Source organism: Prionailurus viverrinus, chromosome B3, assembly GCF_022837055.1.
Source record: "Prionailurus viverrinus isolate Anna chromosome B3, UM_Priviv_1.0, whole genome shotgun sequence".
Lineage (NCBI taxonomy): Eukaryota > Metazoa > Chordata > Mammalia > Carnivora > Felidae > Prionailurus > Prionailurus viverrinus.
Window position 1 is genome coordinate 114610023 of NC_062566.1, and position 17684 is coordinate 114627706.

The window sequence follows — 17684 nt, forward strand, 5'->3', positions numbered from 1 at the left end:
AACCGAGTTGACTTAAAGAAAAATATGAAGTAGTAGCCCAGGTGGTATGCGGATGTCGTAGAAACAGTAACGTTGACATGTGGTAGGATGCAGAGATAACATATTCATGATGGTTGTACAAGAATGCCTCAAGTTAGGGCGACAGTATTAGAGGTGTGCTATGAGGAGACAGGAGGTCAGTGCTCATGCAGATATTGTGGGAAAATTCCCCAATGTTCTGCATCAACACAATGTATTATTACCTTGACGCTGACAGACAGACAGGGGGACCTAAAGGGCTAGGTCCAGTGCCCAGGACATCAGCTCCTTGGGGCTGTCAGGGACACTGCCTTGCTCTCTTTACCCTCCAGGGGCTTCCAGAGAGCTTGGCCCCAGGCTCTCAACTCAGCCGTCGGCCCCAGACACAGTCAGGACTCTAAGCAGCTGAGGCTGGGAAGGGAGTCACCTTAATATCCACTTCAACCTCTTCCTGGGCCGACTTCTCGTCACTTGTATCCACATCCCCGAAGGTTAGCGTCCCGTTGCGACCAATTTTCACCTGCTTCTTGTAGGTGTAGTAGAATTCCACGCATTGGGCCACGGTCTTGGTCTGGATCTGATTTGAAGCCAAAACTGAGGTCAGAGTTCCTGGCTCAGCTCATCTGCCTGAAGATTCTCCAGCCTTTCCCATCCATGCATGTCCCCTCCTCCCCAAACGCTAAACCCAAGAAACCCAAGAAATACAAGCATCTCTCCAATGCCTTCTCTGAACAAACCACTGACTAATTCAATTAAACAACACTTCAGCACTATTAGGAAGGGGGAAAAAAAAGCCAAAAAGGACCACATGGAGCCATTGGGGAGATTTGAATAGGGACTGCATATTAGAGAATATTATTAGTTTAAATTTCTTGGGTATGATAATAGTATTATGGTTTTGCAAGAATATATAACCTTGTTTTTAAGAGATATTTGGATCAAGTCTGTAACATACCTTTAAAAAAATTTTTTTTTAAGAGAGCACGAGCAGGGGAGAGGGGTATAGGGAAAGGGGGGGGGGGGGGCGGCGAGAGAGAATCTCAAGCAGGCGTCATGCTGAGCACAGAGCCCAACATGGGTCTCAATCCAAGATTCTGGGATCATGACCTGAGCCGAAATCAAGAGTTTGTCACTTGGGGCACCCTGGTGGCTCAATGGATTAAGCATTTGACTCGTGGTTTTGGCTCAGGTCATGATCTCACAGTTCATGGATTCGAGCCCCCCATCAGGTTCTGCACTGGCAATGCAGAACCTGCTTGGGATTCTGTCTGTCTGTCTGTCTCTCTCTCTCTCTCTCTCTCTCTGCCCCTTCCCTGCTCTCGCTCTCTCAAAATAAATAAATAAACATTAAAAAAAAAAAAAAGAGTTGGATGCTCAACCGACTGAGCCACCCAGGGACCGCTTGTAACTTACTTTTAATGACTAGTTAAAACACAGAGAAATGAAATAAGTGTGTATATAAATTTAAGTATAGACAGAGAAAGAGGGAAAGCAAGTGTGACCAATGTTAACAATTGGTAAATCTAAATGAGGAATGCGTGGGTGTTTACTGTACTACGCTTTCAATTTTTCTGTAAGTTTCAAATTTTTCAAAGTAAACAGTTAAGGGTGAAAAAGTCTGGACACCATCCCCATTCAGAGCCAGCCCAGACCCGGCAACACAGACTCCCTTCATCAATCTGGGCAACACTGTCATTCCTCCCAGGGAACAGCAGCTGACAAGTGAGGATAGAAGAATGTTAAACTGTCCTAAATCAGAGAGGCACTCAAGGGAGACTAACAAGAAAGCTCTGGAAAAACCTGAAAAGGAAGCAGAAGGCCTAAGTCTCACTCCTAACTCTGCCACTAAATGACTGTGTGACCTCAGGCAAGTCTCTTCACGAGTAAGATGACTTCCAAGGGCCTCCCAAGATCTGAAATCCTAGCGCTCCTGTTTCACAAATCCATCTGGCTACTGGGTTTAGTTTCCGGACAGATTTCCCACACACAGAGGCTCTTTGCTCTGACTCTGCCCTTTCTCCCCCAGGCTCCCAGACTGCTCTGCCAACTGCTGGGCTGCAGTGGGAGCTGGGAAGTCTGTCTACAGAGCCCAAGGGGTCAGTGAGTTCTCTGCGCCTGAGGAGAAAACAGATACGCTGTATCTCACAGGAATGGCCAAGTCACAGATTTACTAATTAGATCCTGTTTACACTTGTGTTGTCAATTCTCTCTGATCATCTGTGTGACTAACAGTCTGCTCTTTTCATTAAGGCATTAGGGGCACCACAGTGAATTTCACAGGCGGGTACTTCGCAGAAATATTGCCCAATCAGGGAATGGAATGTTACTGAAACCCAGCAAATGACTGTCCTCACAACAGGGCCCTTGTAGAAGAATTCATCCGCACTTTGCCCAGTCCCCAGAGCTGTCCTGACACAATCTACAATTCCAGGAGGAAAGAGCACATTCTTGGAAACCCCATTCCCTCGGTGGTCTGTACAGCTGAGATTTTATGAGACAGGGCTGCTGGAAAGATGCAGGTCCTTGGATTAGCAAAACAATCTTCTCCCAGAAGAACATGGGGAGAGGCAAGATAAATTCAATCTAGGAAAAGTCAACTTGGCCTCCTCTGCTCGGTCAGCTGAGTTACTGGAAGGAAGCCCTGGGTCTGACAGGAAGAAGGCAGTGGGCACCCCCCCCCCCCCCCAGCCCGGTCTGTTATACAGTCACTTGTTGGCTCTCAGTTCCCCTCATCTTAGGGTGACCTCTCCTCTTCATACTGATTGTGGCTTTTGAAGTACTCCAGCCCCCTGGGAAATGGCTCACCTCAGTCTGCAGCCTTCCTTCTCTTCCTGTTCTGCCTCAGGCAAGTCACTCTCTGAAGTCTGACACCACTGGGTCTGCCCACTCAGGCCTCCTTCTGAGACCACCCCCCCACTCCCCACCCCCACCCCCAGCATGGCCATACTACCTTAACATGAGGGAAGAAGGCTCGGAACCAAGGGGAGGAAAGGCCCAATCTTCTCCCCTTGTTTTGTTTAGAAAATTCTCTCCGACAATACTTAGTGGCATTAACCTGACTGCTTTTTCAGAGAGACTTCAGGGCCACCACCGGCAGAGGGAGCCCCAAATCACACAGCCGGCCCCTGGCTGCCTCTTGCGCCTGAAACAGAGCCCCAGCTCACCAGCTGCTGCACCAGGAAGAAATCCTTCTTATAGATGGCAATGCCCTTGTTGAACAGCTTCCTCTCAGCCATCTTCCACTGGTCAGAACCTGTAAGGCAAAGCGGGAGCCAGGGTTAGTGAGGTGGATGGCACTGTGAGTGACCAGCAGAAAAGTGTGAAGTCATCCGTCCACGGTCTCTGCAGCCATTCAGAGTTGGATCCATATTTCTGCTTCCGCCACTTACTAGCCTCTGAGCCTCAATCACCTCACTTGGGAACTGGGACCTGGTCACACAAGCCACCTCACCAGTTGTGGTGCAGACTCAAGGAGATAATGCACGTGGAACCCTTGCTGCTCTGCCTGGCACACACAAGAGGTACCACTCAACAGGGATCGGTGGCTGCTGTGATTATGCCATTTGGTCACTGTCCCTTTAAAAGCACAGTGCCCAGGATGGGCCACGGCACTCCAGGGGTTGTCTAAGTTCCAAGCACCGGATGCCAATTGGGATGGCACTCCCCAGATTCCTGTCCCTTGCACCTTGCCATGGACTTTCTTGCCTGCATGGGCTCCCACCTGCCCACGCCTTTCTCTCTGCCCCTTCAGGGCACAGGAAGCCCCTTGAGAACTACCCCATCTTTGGTGTCAGTTCTTTCACTCCGGCTCTTGGCTTATCTGCCCCCGACCTCCTCACCCCCATCCAGGGCTGTGACTCAGCACCAAGCTGGGCCCCGCTGATGCTGGAGACCTTGAGGCTCCAGGTCCCAGGCTCACCTGTGTAGTGATAAGTTGCCAGTGGGTGGTTATGGGGCCGCAGGGGCTTCTTCAGTAGCAGCTTATTCAGCGTTTCCTGAAGGGGAAGTGAGGAAAAGGTCAGTGCCCTGCAGGGGTCTCAGTGGTAGGCTGAGCCTCCTAGGTGCCAGGCACAATTCAGAAGGCCTCTTCAACCCTCTGAGTAGTAAGGAGGGCATTTATTTTTACCCTGCGTAACCGCTGAGGGGCAAGAGGTTTGGCAGGATGGCGAGATCACAGAGGGTGGAGCTGCTCAGGAACCAGGCCAAGGGCCTCTTAAGAGAGAACATGTGGCCCCCAGGACAGACAGCCAGAGGTGGAGAAAGGCCTCAGTGACAGCCTTTCTGAGGGCGGGGACCCACTGACCCAGAATCAGGGACTAGGGTAGACAAGAGGACCCTGTGCAGCAAAGTCTGGAGTTTGGAACTACGACTACCTTCGGTGGAGCCCCTACAACCCCCAACCTGGTCAGACCCTCCTGCCTGCCTCCAATCAGTAGGCCAGCAGCCCTGGCTCCTGGGCAGCAGACATGGATCCATGCCAGCCTCCCTCAGGGTCCCTCCCCCACCAGGGCCATCGTCTCACCAGGATGTCTCCCCTGGACTCATGCAGACAGTGCAGGGCCAGCTCCTGGTTGGTGCCAGCTCCAGGGAAAATACTGGAGCAGGCGGCTGTCAACAGGTCTTCCACTGGAGCAAGCGTGGGAGGGGAGGAGAAGAAATCTCGTTCAGGGCCTAACCCACTCACCTGTCCAACAGCCCACCTTCACTTGCTGGTGCAGGCCCCCTCTCACCTTGCCTCTGCTTCTCCCGGCTGCTCTCTAGGTCCTCCCACGGCTGCCACACCAAGTCGGCCTTGTGGGGGTCCGCAGCTGCCAGAGCACGATCCCTTATGGAGGGGATTTCCGCTTGGAACCGGGAGCCCACGTTGATCCGTCTGCAGGGGTGGAAAGGGCAGGGAGTGAGGCCTCACCTCGTGGGCACAGGGAATCTTTCTCTCTGGGATGGGAGAAGATGCAGGGGGTAGTCCGCAGACGCTGAGCACAGCAAGACCTCAACTGAGTGTAAGGAATTTGGCTTCCGTGAGAACAGCCTGGCAAACGGGACCTGGTAGTGCCAGAAAGACAAGGCCCAGAGGTTGGAAAGGGGAGAAGCTTCAAGTTTACAGATAGGGAAAGAGTCTCTTGGACTGCCCTGCCGATACTCAGAGGCAAATTCAAACCGAGCTGGTCCTTTCCTTTAGGGTGGGGACAGTAAAGCCCAGAGCCAGTTGCAGAATCTCAGAGGCTGTTCAGCCCTCTGTGGGCCCCACACAACCCTCCTCTTCCTCACAGGGCCTGCGTGCACTGGACCCCATCGGCCACCCTCGTACCATAGGCCAGAGGAAGGGCTGCACTTACGGCTCGATGCTCACTGGGGTGGCCTCCCCCATCACAGAGAGGACAGGTGGGGTGACTTCAGCGCTATCTATGGGACAAAAGGCACATCGGTGAACGGCACCCTCCTGCCTTCAGCAAGCCGCCCCTCCCCCACCCCACCCTACATGGCTGCTCTGTTTGCACAAGAGCCATGGCAGTGACTCACAGAGACTCGTACTTGGAAATCAGGCACGGTGAATCCTGGCTCCTCAGCCTGCAACTGTGACGACTAACTGTGACTTTGCCAAGCACGTGGGTGCTTCTGTTTTCACACCTGCTGCAAGGGGCTATTACTACCTACCTCCTAGGGTTAATGCGAGGACTGAATGAAATCATGCACAAAGCCTCGCCCTCAATAAATATTAGCTACTACTACTACTACTACCACCACCCAAAGCTGGGTCCCTGCCCCAGGAGCTCCCATACTACAGAATTAGCTCCAACATTAAACTATGCTTGCTCTAGTAAAGAAGCTGAAACGTTTGGCACACTAGCAAGGCAGTGAAGGAGAACCCTGTTTATATCTCCTCACTTCCATGCTGGATTCTCTGCCTCAGTTTCTCCTGAACTAATCTTAGTGCCCCACATGGAGGCACTCCCTTGCTCCAAAAACCTTTGCTGACCTCCCCCCCCTTTGCAACTTGCAACTCCTCAGCTCGGCTCACTCATGCAGCTCCCCTTTCATCTATGCCTCCCACCACCCCCTTGCCCGGACCCTGGAACCTAGCGGACTGCTTACTCATGGCTCCTCGCTCTTCCTGCACGGTCCTACCTCCAGGCCTTTCCACCACTCATTCCGGTGCCGAGTATGCCCTCCCCACCTCCTTCCTAGTTCAAGCTCTTAGCTCTAGCCCCACCCTCTCCTGGAGGCTTTCTCACCACCCCAGGCTAGTAGGCTCTGCAGGCTTTGGAGGTTAGGGTCTCCCTCACTCACTGGCTGTTGATCCCACTGTGCCCAGAACCTCTGCTTTTCTGTCTCCCAGGTTTCCATGTCAACTCCCTAATGACCCTGTACTCTCTTTAGAACTGACAGACCGGTGCTGTCCCATACACTACTGGAGCCTTCACAGGACCCAGTTCAATGCTTTACACCCAGGTACTCGATAAATGCTCATGGATGGACAGGCCTCTCTTTGTTGCCAGTCTGGTCTCTACAGTGATTTCTTCCTGCGCAACCCAGGCACGGAGAGAAGCTTGGAAGGTACGTGGGAGGGTGGAATGGAAGGCCAGCCAGCCAGCCCAGAGTGAGCCATTTCTCACCCACAGACACCAGGGGGCACCAGAGAGCTAGGGCATGGGAGGTCAGGGTCAAAGGGTAATCTAGTGATGGGAGGCTTCACCCTTGTTCTACTACCTCTGGAGGTGTTTACTCCCACTTAATCCTCCACCACACTACGAGATAAGATTATCCCATTTTTCAAAGGAAATGGATCTTTTTGTGGAGTGGCCCACATTTTTCAACAGTTCACCACCCGGGCCAGCCAAAATGTCTGCTCTTGGCCAAAACAACTATTTAAGAGCCCCAGGAGGCAGGATCTACCACATAATATTAAGAGCAAACGTGATTCGTCAGGCATGGTGTTTTAAGTGCTTTACGTTTGTTGCTGCCTCTGAACCTCACCACAACCCCGTGAGTTGGCTATCAGGTTGAACATAGGAAACTGCTATTTGTGGATCCAGAAATAGATTAAATTGGCAATTTCACCAACAACCAAGTACTACTAATATCCTCAATTAAATACTAAAGAAACTGAAGCCCAGAGAGTTTCAATGACTTGCACAGGGAACATAACAGTAAATTGTAGAATTGGGATTTGAACCCAAGCAATTGGGCTGATACCGCCTACCCCATCCCTGCCTGTTCTTGAACCAAGACAACCACCTTTTCTCTCTCAGAGAAGAGACAGTGGAGCCCCTTTTCCCAGTGTTCCAGCCAATCCCCAGCAGCCTTATCGTCAGAGTCTCGTTCCTGCCCATTGCCCTCCCTCCCCACATTCCCTGCCCCCATGGCCCCTGAGGGTGGGTCACTCACTAGACCGGAGCAGGGTGCGATGGGCACTCTTTGGCGTGATGGGAGGAGGGGCTGGGATGCTGCTGGTTGACATGATGGCATTGAAATAGAGGCCGGAGCCTTCCCGCACAGGACTGAGGATTGGGGGAGGGGTGTAGGGGGGTAGCTCAAAACTCCGCTCAGAGGGGTGGTCAGCTAGGCGGACAGGAGAGCGCAGGTGGCTCTGGTATGGGGTGATGTTGGAGTAGACGGGAGGGGCAATGAAAGTGCCCGCCTTGGTAGGGATGATCAGGGGCTCAGGCCGTGGCCGCTGCTTTGGTTTCCGCACTGAAGGTTCCCCTTCCAACTTGACATTCATGTCATCAGCCTGGAGAAGGAAACAGAACCAAGATAGCTCAGACTCTTATGTGCTGGGAAAACTGAAGTCTTGACCACTGCTGGTCAGTCTCACCTTTCGAACTTAGCCTGCCCACCACACCCACCAACGCAAGCCTGAGACAGGGAACAGGTCCAAAAACCCTTCTTACTGTCTCCACTAGGGCAGGGGTCAGCAAACTGTTTCTGTAAAGGGACAGATAATAAATGTAGGTTTTGTGGGCTGCACCCAGTCTCTGTTACATATTCTTCTTCTCCTCTTCCCCACTCTTTTTAAAGAATCCTTTTAAAATGTTAAAAAAAAAAAAAAAAGATACAAGGTAAAATCTATTCTTACATCTGGATATGGCCCACAGGCCATAGTTCCCAATACCTAAAGTGAAGTATGCTATTGGACAGAGAACTGTAGTCGTTAAGGGCCCAGGCTCTGCAGCTAGATTGCTTAGAATGGACTCTACCCCCTTTACTTATCACTTAAAATGTCTTAACTTCTCTGTGCATCATCATTTTTAACATGGGAATAGTAAGTACCTACCAAATGGATTAGCTATGAGGACTAAATGAATTAATATGTGGAAATCACTGAGAACAGTAACTGACATGTAGTAATTACTCAATAAATACTGGCTGCTATCGGGGCGCCTGGGTGGCGCAGTCAGTTAAGCGTCCGACTTCAGCCAGGTCACGATCTCGCGGTCCGTGAGTTCGAGCCCCGCGTCAGGCTCTGGGCTGATGGCTCAGAGCCTGGAGCCTGTTTCCGATTCTGTGTCTCCCTCTCTCTCTGCCCCTCCCCGTTCATGCTCTGTCTCGCTCTGTCCCAAAAATAAATAAAAAAACGTTGAAAAAAAAATTTTAAATACTGGCTGCTATCAAGCTGTATATTAGATGGAGGTCCCTACTATGTGTCAAGACCTGAGCTGGGCATGGGACCACAAAAGGAAGAAGACAGTCCTGTCCTTGCAACACTTTTTCTCATAAAATTAGTCCTACGATAACACACCAGCCTACTTATGCTGTCAAAGGTTAGCCCTCCTAGCTTACACTTCTCCCTGCTCGATATGCCTCATGGGTCTCCACGTAGAATAGAGGGTAGAGCTGTAAGGGAAGAGAGGTATAACAGCAAAAACTGGTGAAAACCAATGACCAAAAAAAAAAAAAAAGTTTAAAAGCAACAAGATAAAAAAAAAAAAGCTTGGAGCACCTGGGTGGCTCAGTTCGTTAAGCATCCGACTTTGGCTCAGGTCATGATCTCACGGTTGGTGAGTTCAAGCCCCACATCAGGCTCTGTGCTCACAGCTCAGAGCCTGGAGCCTGCTTTGGATTCTGTGTCACCCTATGAGGGTGAGCAATATCCAGATCATCTCCCTGAGTACAGAGCTGGCCCATAGGTGAGGTTGGCCACACTGACTAAGTAGACCTGGGAAGAGTAGGCTTTCCCCCTCTCCCCGTGTCCAGCTCCCACAACACCTTTCAGCAGAGGGCACTGATTGTCCATGAGGTCTTGGCCATGTCCTTTACCCATTTGTGCCCTCTTTCCTTTTCTATAGACTAGGAAGAAATGAAATTTTTCATTCTTTCTCCCTTAGGGGAACAAGATGATTGCACAGAAAAAAATGCAGTGGAACCAAAGGCCCCAAACTTGTTAGACAAGAAATCCAATATGAACTCAGTTAGCCGTAATGATTTGTAATTTTGTAATAAGGGAAATGGAATTAAACTATTTTGAATATTTGACAATATTTTTTGTATTCATTTTTTTTTTAGGTATGATAATATTGAGGCTATGTTAAAGGAAGGAAGGAAAAAAGGAAGGAATCTTATATATAATGTACTTCAGATATAAACCTAAATATTTATGAACTTAATGATATTATGTTTGGGATTTGCTTCAAAAAAAAAAAAAAACAAAAACCAGTGGGAAGGAAAATTAGAGATACAAATAAAAAATGATTTGGCTATATTTTGAAAACCATGAAAGCTGGGTGATGGCTAAATATTTAGGTTCAATTTACCATTCCCTATACTTTTGTGCAAGATTGAAATATCTATAGTACAAGGAAAAACAAATAACTAAATAAAAAAAGTAACCAAAAAAATAAACATCTTCCTAAGCCTGGTGTAGTGTAAGTGCTCACAGGCGGGAGTTGCAGGAGATCCAAATTCCAGGGCTACCTCTGTCATTACTTGGCTGTATAAACATAGGTAAGTCTCTGGCCTTTTCTGGACCTATTTCCTCAACTATGAAATGGGTATGTTGAGCTGTGTAGTTGTTCAGGCTCCTTCCTGCCATCCTCAGGATAAACTGAGGCCTCTAGCCTCCAACCTCTATCACAACCAGAGAATAAGACCCCAGAGAGTAGAGACTGTGCTGCTCATGATGATCTTAAAGCTCCCCTTTTTGTTACAGAGGACAGAATCACAGGCTAACTCTCCGGCTGAGAATAACTAGAAAATTCAGGCTCAATATAAAAACCACATTTTTGAAGGTATCAGAGAGCAAATAAGTTGTCAAAGACCTGAAGAGCCAAGATACAGGAAATGAAAGAAAGTGAAAAAGTGAGCCCAGCATCTGGAGTTGTGCTTTCCCTAGAGGTGGGTGCATTACTGGAAGAGGTAAGTGGGAAGCTGAGCAACTAAATGGAGTTTAGGGCTTGCCAGGGAAGGAGAGCCTGATAATCCCCCAGGCTTTGGATTGGGACTCCAAAGGGCTATATCCTCAGAATAAAGGTGAATCAGAAATGGATTAGTCCACATGTGGAATAATGCCCAACTTAAAATCATCTCATTTCAATCTCTGATTAAATTAAAATAATTCAGGATTGCTAATGCCCTTTGCTATCTGTCAGATGCAAGATAAGTCCTCTCTGGAAGACAAGAAAAACATCGAGAGTCTTTAATTACTTCAACAATTTTTCATATATGTCTGACATGCAATTAAAACTAGCCAGATATACAACAGAACAAAATGTGATTTAAAAACAAGAAGTAATGTAACAGAAAGAGACCCATGGGATCCCATTAATGGAGTTATCAGACATAAACTTTAAGAAAACTATGCTTAGGTTATGCAATAAAATAAAAGGTTGAAGTTTTCATCAAAGAATTAGAAACTCTAAAAATGAACCAAATAGAAATTCAGTAACTGAAAAAAAATAACTAGAAATAAGAACTCAGTGAGTTGGCTTAACAACATATTAGATACAGCTAAAGAGAGAATAGGTAAACTAAAAGATAGTCCAGACTAAGAGAAAAATGGAAAACACAGATAAGTGCATAACAGACAAAATAGGGGATATGGTAAAGAACTCTTACAAATGTGTAACTAGAGTCCCAGAAGGAGAGAAGAGAGGAAATAGGACAGAAGAAATATTTAAGGAAGACTACAAATTCTAAACAGTATAAATACAAAGAAAACCAATAGGTATAACAGCAAAAACTGGTGAAAACCAATGACCAAAAAAAAAAAAAAAAGTTTAAAAGCAACAAGATAAAAAAAAAAAAAAAAAAAAGCTTGGAGCACCTGGGTGGCTCAGTTCGTTAAGCATCCGACTTTGGCTCAGGTCATGATCTCACGGTTGGTGAGTTCAAGCCCCACATCAGGCTCTGTGCTCACAGCTCAGAGCCTGGAGCCTGCTTTGGATTCTGTGTCTCCCTCTGCCTCTGCCCCTCCCCCACTTGCACTCTGTCTCTCCAAAATAAATAAACGTTTAAAAACGTAAAAAAAAAAAAAAAAGCTTAAATTCAAAGAAGCAACAGTATGGCTAATGGTGATTTCCCATCACCGTAACTACAATGGAAGTCTGAAGACTATAGAATGACATATCCTTTTAGTGCTAAGAGAAAAATAACTACCAACAACAGAATTCTCTACCCAGCTTCAAAAATGAAAAAATAAAAACATGTTCAGACAACCAAAGACTAATAAATTTCATCATTAACAGACTTGCACAAAAGGAAATACTAAGGAATATTCTTCAAGCAGCACATAAATGATCTGAGATAGAAGCTTGGAGATATGAGAAGAAATGAAAAACAACAAATACATACAGTAAGTCTTTCAGGCTAAAATGGACAACAACTGAACAAAACAATAATGTTATCACTGAGTAATGTATAGAATTGTTGAATCACTAGACTGTATACCTAAAACTAATATAACACTGTATGTTAACTATATTGGAATTAAAATTTTAAACTTAACAAAAACAATGATGTTATACCATCCTGGTGATGTTAAAATATTTAGAGAATGAAAATACATGTTAATAATTCTATAAGTGAGAGATTAGTGGAAAACAGAGTTAAAGTGTTGTAAGAACTTTGCATTGTTCTAGAAGAGGTAAAATATGAATTTACATTAGATTTCAATAAGCCAAGAATGCATATTTTACTCTCTAGTAGCTCTTCTCAACCAGAGAATTAAGGCCTAATGTAAGTTTTCACGGTATGTAATGACTTAGCTTCTTGCCTGTGCATCTAGAAAGGGTACGAGCTATGTGCCATCCTCCAGTGAATTGCAAAACTAGTCACTCAAATTCCTTATTGTGGGGCTTAGTTCCCTCCAATTAATCCAGGTAAGAAAGGCTGCTTGGGTAATTACTTAAGGAGTAATAATTAAGTAAATAAATAAGAATAAGGAATAAACAAGTATATAAATAATATATCAGTAAAGGGGGGAAATGGAATGACAAACCCAATCAATCCAAAGTGGGAGAAGGGAGAGGTAGCGAAGAACAGAAGAGGCAATATGGAATAAATAGCAAAAAGTAGAGGGCAGATTTAAACCCAAGTATATCAGTAATTGCATTAAATGTAAACTGTATCAATGCTCTAAAAGACAAAAGTTGTTAGAACAGGTAATGACAAACACCAATTATATGCCACTTGAAAGATACACCTTAAGGGCTGAAAGTAAAAAGATGGAAAAGATACACATCGCATCTTCCTCCCCACAACACTAACCAAAAGAAATCTAAATATTTCACAAAGTAGGAGCAGCTGGGTGGCTCAGTCAGTTAAGCATCCAGCTCTTGGTTTGGGCTCAGGTCATGATCTCATGGTTGGTGGGATCGAGCTCCATGGTTTTTTTTTTTTGTTTTTTTTTTTAACGTTTATTATTTTTGAGACAGAGAGAGACAGAGCATGAACGGGGGAGGGTCAGAGAGAGGGAGACACAGAATCTGAAACAGGCTCCAGGCTCTGAGCCGTCAGCACAGAGCCCGATGCGGGGCTTGAACCCACGGACCGTGAGATCATGACCTGAGCCGAAGTCGGACGCTTAACCGACTGAGCCACCCAGGCGCCCCTCGAGCTCCATGTTTTGAACTCGGAGGCTGCTTGAGATTCTCTGTCCCTCTCTCTCTGCCCCCCCACCCCTTCCCCCAACTCATGCTCTCTCTTTCTCTCTTGAAATGGAATGAAATAAAATAAAATATTTCACAAAGTAGATTTTAAGAGGCAAAAAGAGGGGCACCTGGGTGGCTCAGTCGGTTAAGCGTCCGACTTCGGCTCAGGTCATGATCTCACAGTTTGTGAGTTCAAACCCCACATTGGGCTCTCTGCTGTCAGCACAGAGCCTCCTATGGATCCTCTGTCTCCCTCTCTCTCTCTGCCCCTCCTCCACTCATGCACATGCCCTCTCTCTCTCTCTCCAAAATAAATAAACACTAAAAAAAAAAAGAGGCAACAGGGCGCCTGGGTGGCTCAGTCGGTTAGGTGTCCAACTTCGGCTCAGGTCATGATCTTGCAGTTAGTGAGTTCAAGCCCTGTGTCGGGCTCTGTGCTGACAGCTCAGAGCCTGGAGCCTGCTTCAGATTCTGTGTCTCCCTCTCTCTCTGCCCCTCCCCTGCTCACGCTCTGTCTCTGTCTCTCAAAACATGAATAAACGTTAAAAAAAATTCTTCTTAATAAAAAAAAAGATGCAAAAAGACTAGTAAAGATAAAAAGAAACATTTCACAATGATGAAGTGTCTAATCCACTTCTAAATGAGTATGCATTGCATCAAAATGTGTAAAACAAATACTGACAAAAAACTAAAACAGATAAAACCCCAACCTTAGATTTCAACATATATATATTTGTATTGACAGGACAAGTAAACATCTCTATATCCCAATGCCTAGCACAAAATATGACCCATATTAGAGGTGAAAATTTGCTGACCTAAAATGAAAGAGATTCACACATCCTAGATTTTCATAAGCAGTCTCAATTTCCAGTATAAAACTGTCTCATTGTCTCCCCTAAGTGCATTTATCCATAAGTTTGGCTTGGAAAATATAAACAGTATCTCGCAGGTTGCTTGAATCCCTCCTATACTACCATGACCTCTTTCTTCCCATAGGGTACTAGGCCCCCAGGAGCACACAGGTACTATAGGTGTTTGCATGGGGAACCCCCTCATACCTGAGCTGGAGCATCAGCCCCAGGAATACGGGTGGACCGCCTGCGGGTGACAATGACTGACGGCTTGTGTTCAGCGGGGTTCTGTTCGGGACCCTTTCCATCCTCATCAACACCTCCAGCTTGGGCTGCCTCAGTTGGGTCCACAGTCCGCACAGGCACAGACACTGGGATGATGAGGGGTACCATCCCGCTGTCCTCTCGTGCTCGCTTGGCAGCTAAGGAAGGCTCAGAAAACTCCACCCCACACTTGGTGGTTGAAGCCAGCACACTTTTCCGCTTCTCCTCAGAGCCATTGGCATCCTGGAGAAGGAGAGGGAGGGGGAATGAAGGTAAGACTTAGAAGGTAAGTCCTAATAAGTCCAGGACCCCTAGTTGCATTTGATTCAGGAACCCATAATGGTTCCCAAAGGTCTTTCCCTAAATACCTTTTCTCTCATCACACTCCCAAATACTCTCCATAACCTCTCTCTGCCAGGTCCTCCAATCCTGGCCTGGTGCAGCGGTCTTCAGATGACCATCTTGGGCCACAAGGGGCTTACAGATGTGTTTCGTTTGACCTGCACAGTGTGTGGCACATGCAATAGTATCTAAACTCAAAACCTATTTCTGCAGGGGCGCCTGGGTGGCTCAGTCGGTTAAGCATCTGACTCTTGATTTCAGCTCAGGTCATGGTCTCACAGTTCAAGAGTTCGAGCCTTATGTCGGCCTCTGTGCTGTGTCAGTGTGGAGCCTTCTTGGAATTCTCTCTCCCTCTCTCTCTCTGCCCCTACCCCACTCATTCTCTCTCAAAATAAATTTTAAAAACTTAAAAAAAAAAAAAAAAAACACCAACTTATCTCTGCAAAAGAAAGTAAACAAGGAACTTTTTACAAGGTAATGATGGTCTTTGTATCTTTTCCCCATTGGAAACTGCCTGAAGTCAAGTTCTGTAGCTTCTGACATGCCAGCCTTGCTGTAGGCATTGGGGGTTGGGGGGGGAGGGGTTGAAACCTCCAGTGAAGGAGGGGAAAACACTGGCTTTGGAGTCAGATGCCAGGCCTTTATCTTAGCTTTATAACCTTGGAAATCCTCCATGGGCCTCAGCACCCTGTCGTAGGGTTTGATGATAAATTACTTCTCTGATCAAGTGTAAGAAACTCCACGTACAAGAGAGGTGCTCAAATTCTATTCATTCTTCTTCCCTGTTGTTACTGTCCTTTCTTTTAAATCAACTTTATTGCCAGTAAAATTCACATACAACAAAATGCACCTATTTGTCATCAGTTCGATGCATTTTGACAAGTATCATCACCTGTGGAAACCACTGCCACTGTCTCATTTTAGGATACTGGATCTGGCAATGGTTTCACCTTCCTCGACTCCCAATCCTTCATGTGCCCAATGAAGAAGCCAACCCATGACAGTGTTTTGCACCTTACTGCCTGCAGACCTTTCATCTTTCCTTCAGGTATGAATGCACCTACGTAGAGATTCTTTGCATGGAGGGAGTTTAGAACTTCCTGAAGCATATGGGTTCTTTCATTTCCTTCAGTGAAGAAGAAAACCACCCCGTAGACCTGGAGTCACTTGCTTGCCCCTGGCCGCAGACACAGCTCACCCTGCCCTCTGCCAGGCCAGGCCTCCATCCCATGCCACTCTCACCTTTGCGTTCTGCAGTGAGGCCAGCTCCACCGCCTTCTGGGCCAGGGTCAGCAAATTGGCCTCCTGGGATGCCCGGCGCCTCCGTCGAGTGCTCTGGATCACCCCACCCCGTAGCACCTGCCCACAGTCCCCTGTGCCCACTGCCCGCATGCCCTCCTCGTTGCCCATCGTGGGAGCCTCCCGCTCCCGACCGTTGGGTGCCAGTCTCTCCCCATCAGACAGCAACTGCGACTCCCTCAGCTCCAGCGGGAATCCCAGAGCTTCAGAATGGGGGTGCCCCAAGGGGCCGGGTGGTGGCTGCTGTGGGGGCCAGTGATGTAGGAATAGGTTGCTGGTGGGCTCCTGTCCAGGCTGGGTGCCAGCCACATCCAGAGGGGCAGAAGGCAGGACACCCTCCTTCGAGAGGCGGCGGGAGCGGCGGGGGAAGGCGATCTGGGACTGAGGTAGCACAGGCTGTGGGGCTGACTCCTGCAGGAGGGCCTTGCGCAGTTCTGGGTTCATATCAGGGTTGGGGGGGAAGGGGTAGGGCGCCATGCTGTGGTGAGCCAGGTGGGATTGCCCCAGGGGTCCGGCCGGCTGCAGGCCAAAGTCCTGGGGCTGCTGAGAGGGTGGCTGCTGCATGGGATAGAAGTTCTCAAAGAGCTGCATCTGGGGAAGGGCGGCCTGTTGCTGCTGCTGCTGTTGCGGCTGCTGCTGCTGCGGCTGCTTCTGCGGTGGAAAAGCCGCAACGGGGTTGGGGGGCGGTGGGCCCTGCCGGAAGACCTGCCGGTTCACCTGGTGGCCGAACGCCAGCTGGAAAGGTTGCAGGGGCAGTGTCTGGTTTGGGGGCTTCTTGGCCACATGGAAAGAGTTCAGGGGCGTCTGGGGCCGCCCTACCTCCAGCTGCACCTTCTGTGGCATCATCGGCCGCACGGCATTTCCGTAGCGGTCCAGCTGCGGTCCGCCTCCTTTCTCCCGCTTCAGTGCCTCGGGGTGGTTGTAGTAGGTAGAGACCCCCATGCCAGGATGAGGGCTCCCCTTGGGTCCGCTGTAGAGGGGCAGGCTGTGGCGGTTCCATGTCGAGTGGGGTGGAGGCTGGCCTGGCTGCTGCTGCCAGCCACTGTCACTGACACCCCCACCGCCTCCACGCTCAGGGCCCCGCCCTGGAGCCATCACAGAGTTGGGCCACTTGACCGAGCCCACCTGCTGGGACAACATGGCTGCCGTGGTCCGCTCGGAACCATACACCACAGAGTTCAGCAGGGCCAGGCTGTTCGGAGGGGGTAGCTCCACAGGCTGGGAGACAGGGGCGGCCCCTGCCGGACCCTCGTGCCCAAAGTAAGGCTCCTCCTTCACTCTGGTGGACTGTGGAGGGGCTGGGGGCTGCTGTGGGGCCTGCAGGGGTGGGGGCTGCTCCTTGGGAGCTGGCTCCTGGTCCCCAAAGAGGCAACGCTTCCGTTTGTTCTGAGCCTTGGGCTGGGCCTGGAGGTTCATGGTGTGGCCAACTGGGCCCCGGCAGTGAGCCCTACTTCACCAGCTGCCCATCCCCTGTGGGGATGTTCTGCTGGAAGCCCAGCTCTAGTCCAGGAGCCAGTGGGGGCAGAACAGGGGGAGGGGAAAGTGCTGGGGGGTGAGGTCAGGCACAGGGCGAAAGAACTGTTGGCTCTTCCTTGCTCTTTGTAGGATGGCTCTTGGGCTCCTCTACTCTTCCCAGTTCATGATGTTCCACAGGACCCTGGAGCCTGCAGACAGAAGAATAGGGACAGTGTCAGCCATAGCCTCCCAGGATGCCCCGGATGTTAGCACAGGTATGAGAGATGGACCCAAGTTCACAGAGCAGCACAGGTGAGGCAGGAGCCAGAACCTTGGGGGAACTACCAGAAGGCAGTGCTTTGTGACT

General features: G+C 48.7%; 1 protein-coding gene across 4 annotated transcripts in view; it reads right to left on the bottom strand.

Annotated features, from left to right (window-relative positions):
* MIDEAS (mitotic deacetylase associated SANT domain protein) overlaps nucleotides 1-17684 on the bottom strand; it is a 68437-nt gene that overhangs the window by 7538 nt on the left and 43215 nt on the right. For all 4 annotated transcript variants that reach the window (XM_047864189.1, XM_047864191.1, XM_047864190.1 and 1 more), the window contains 9 exons: nucleotides 15806-17526; nucleotides 14165-14464; nucleotides 7405-7750; nucleotides 5355-5421; nucleotides 4749-4891; nucleotides 4541-4644; nucleotides 3938-4013; nucleotides 3183-3271; nucleotides 446-595 (listed from right to left, as the gene is read on the bottom strand). In XM_047864189.1, coding sequence (XP_047720145.1) covers nucleotides 446-595; nucleotides 3183-3271; nucleotides 3938-4013; nucleotides 4541-4644; nucleotides 4749-4891; nucleotides 5355-5421; nucleotides 7405-7750; nucleotides 14165-14464; nucleotides 15806-17278 — 2748 coding nt within the window. In that variant the 5' untranslated portion in view covers nucleotides 17279-17526. The remainder of the gene's footprint in view (nucleotides 1-445; nucleotides 596-3182; nucleotides 3272-3937; nucleotides 4014-4540; nucleotides 4645-4748; nucleotides 4892-5354; nucleotides 5422-7404; nucleotides 7751-14164; nucleotides 14465-15805; nucleotides 17527-17684) is intronic.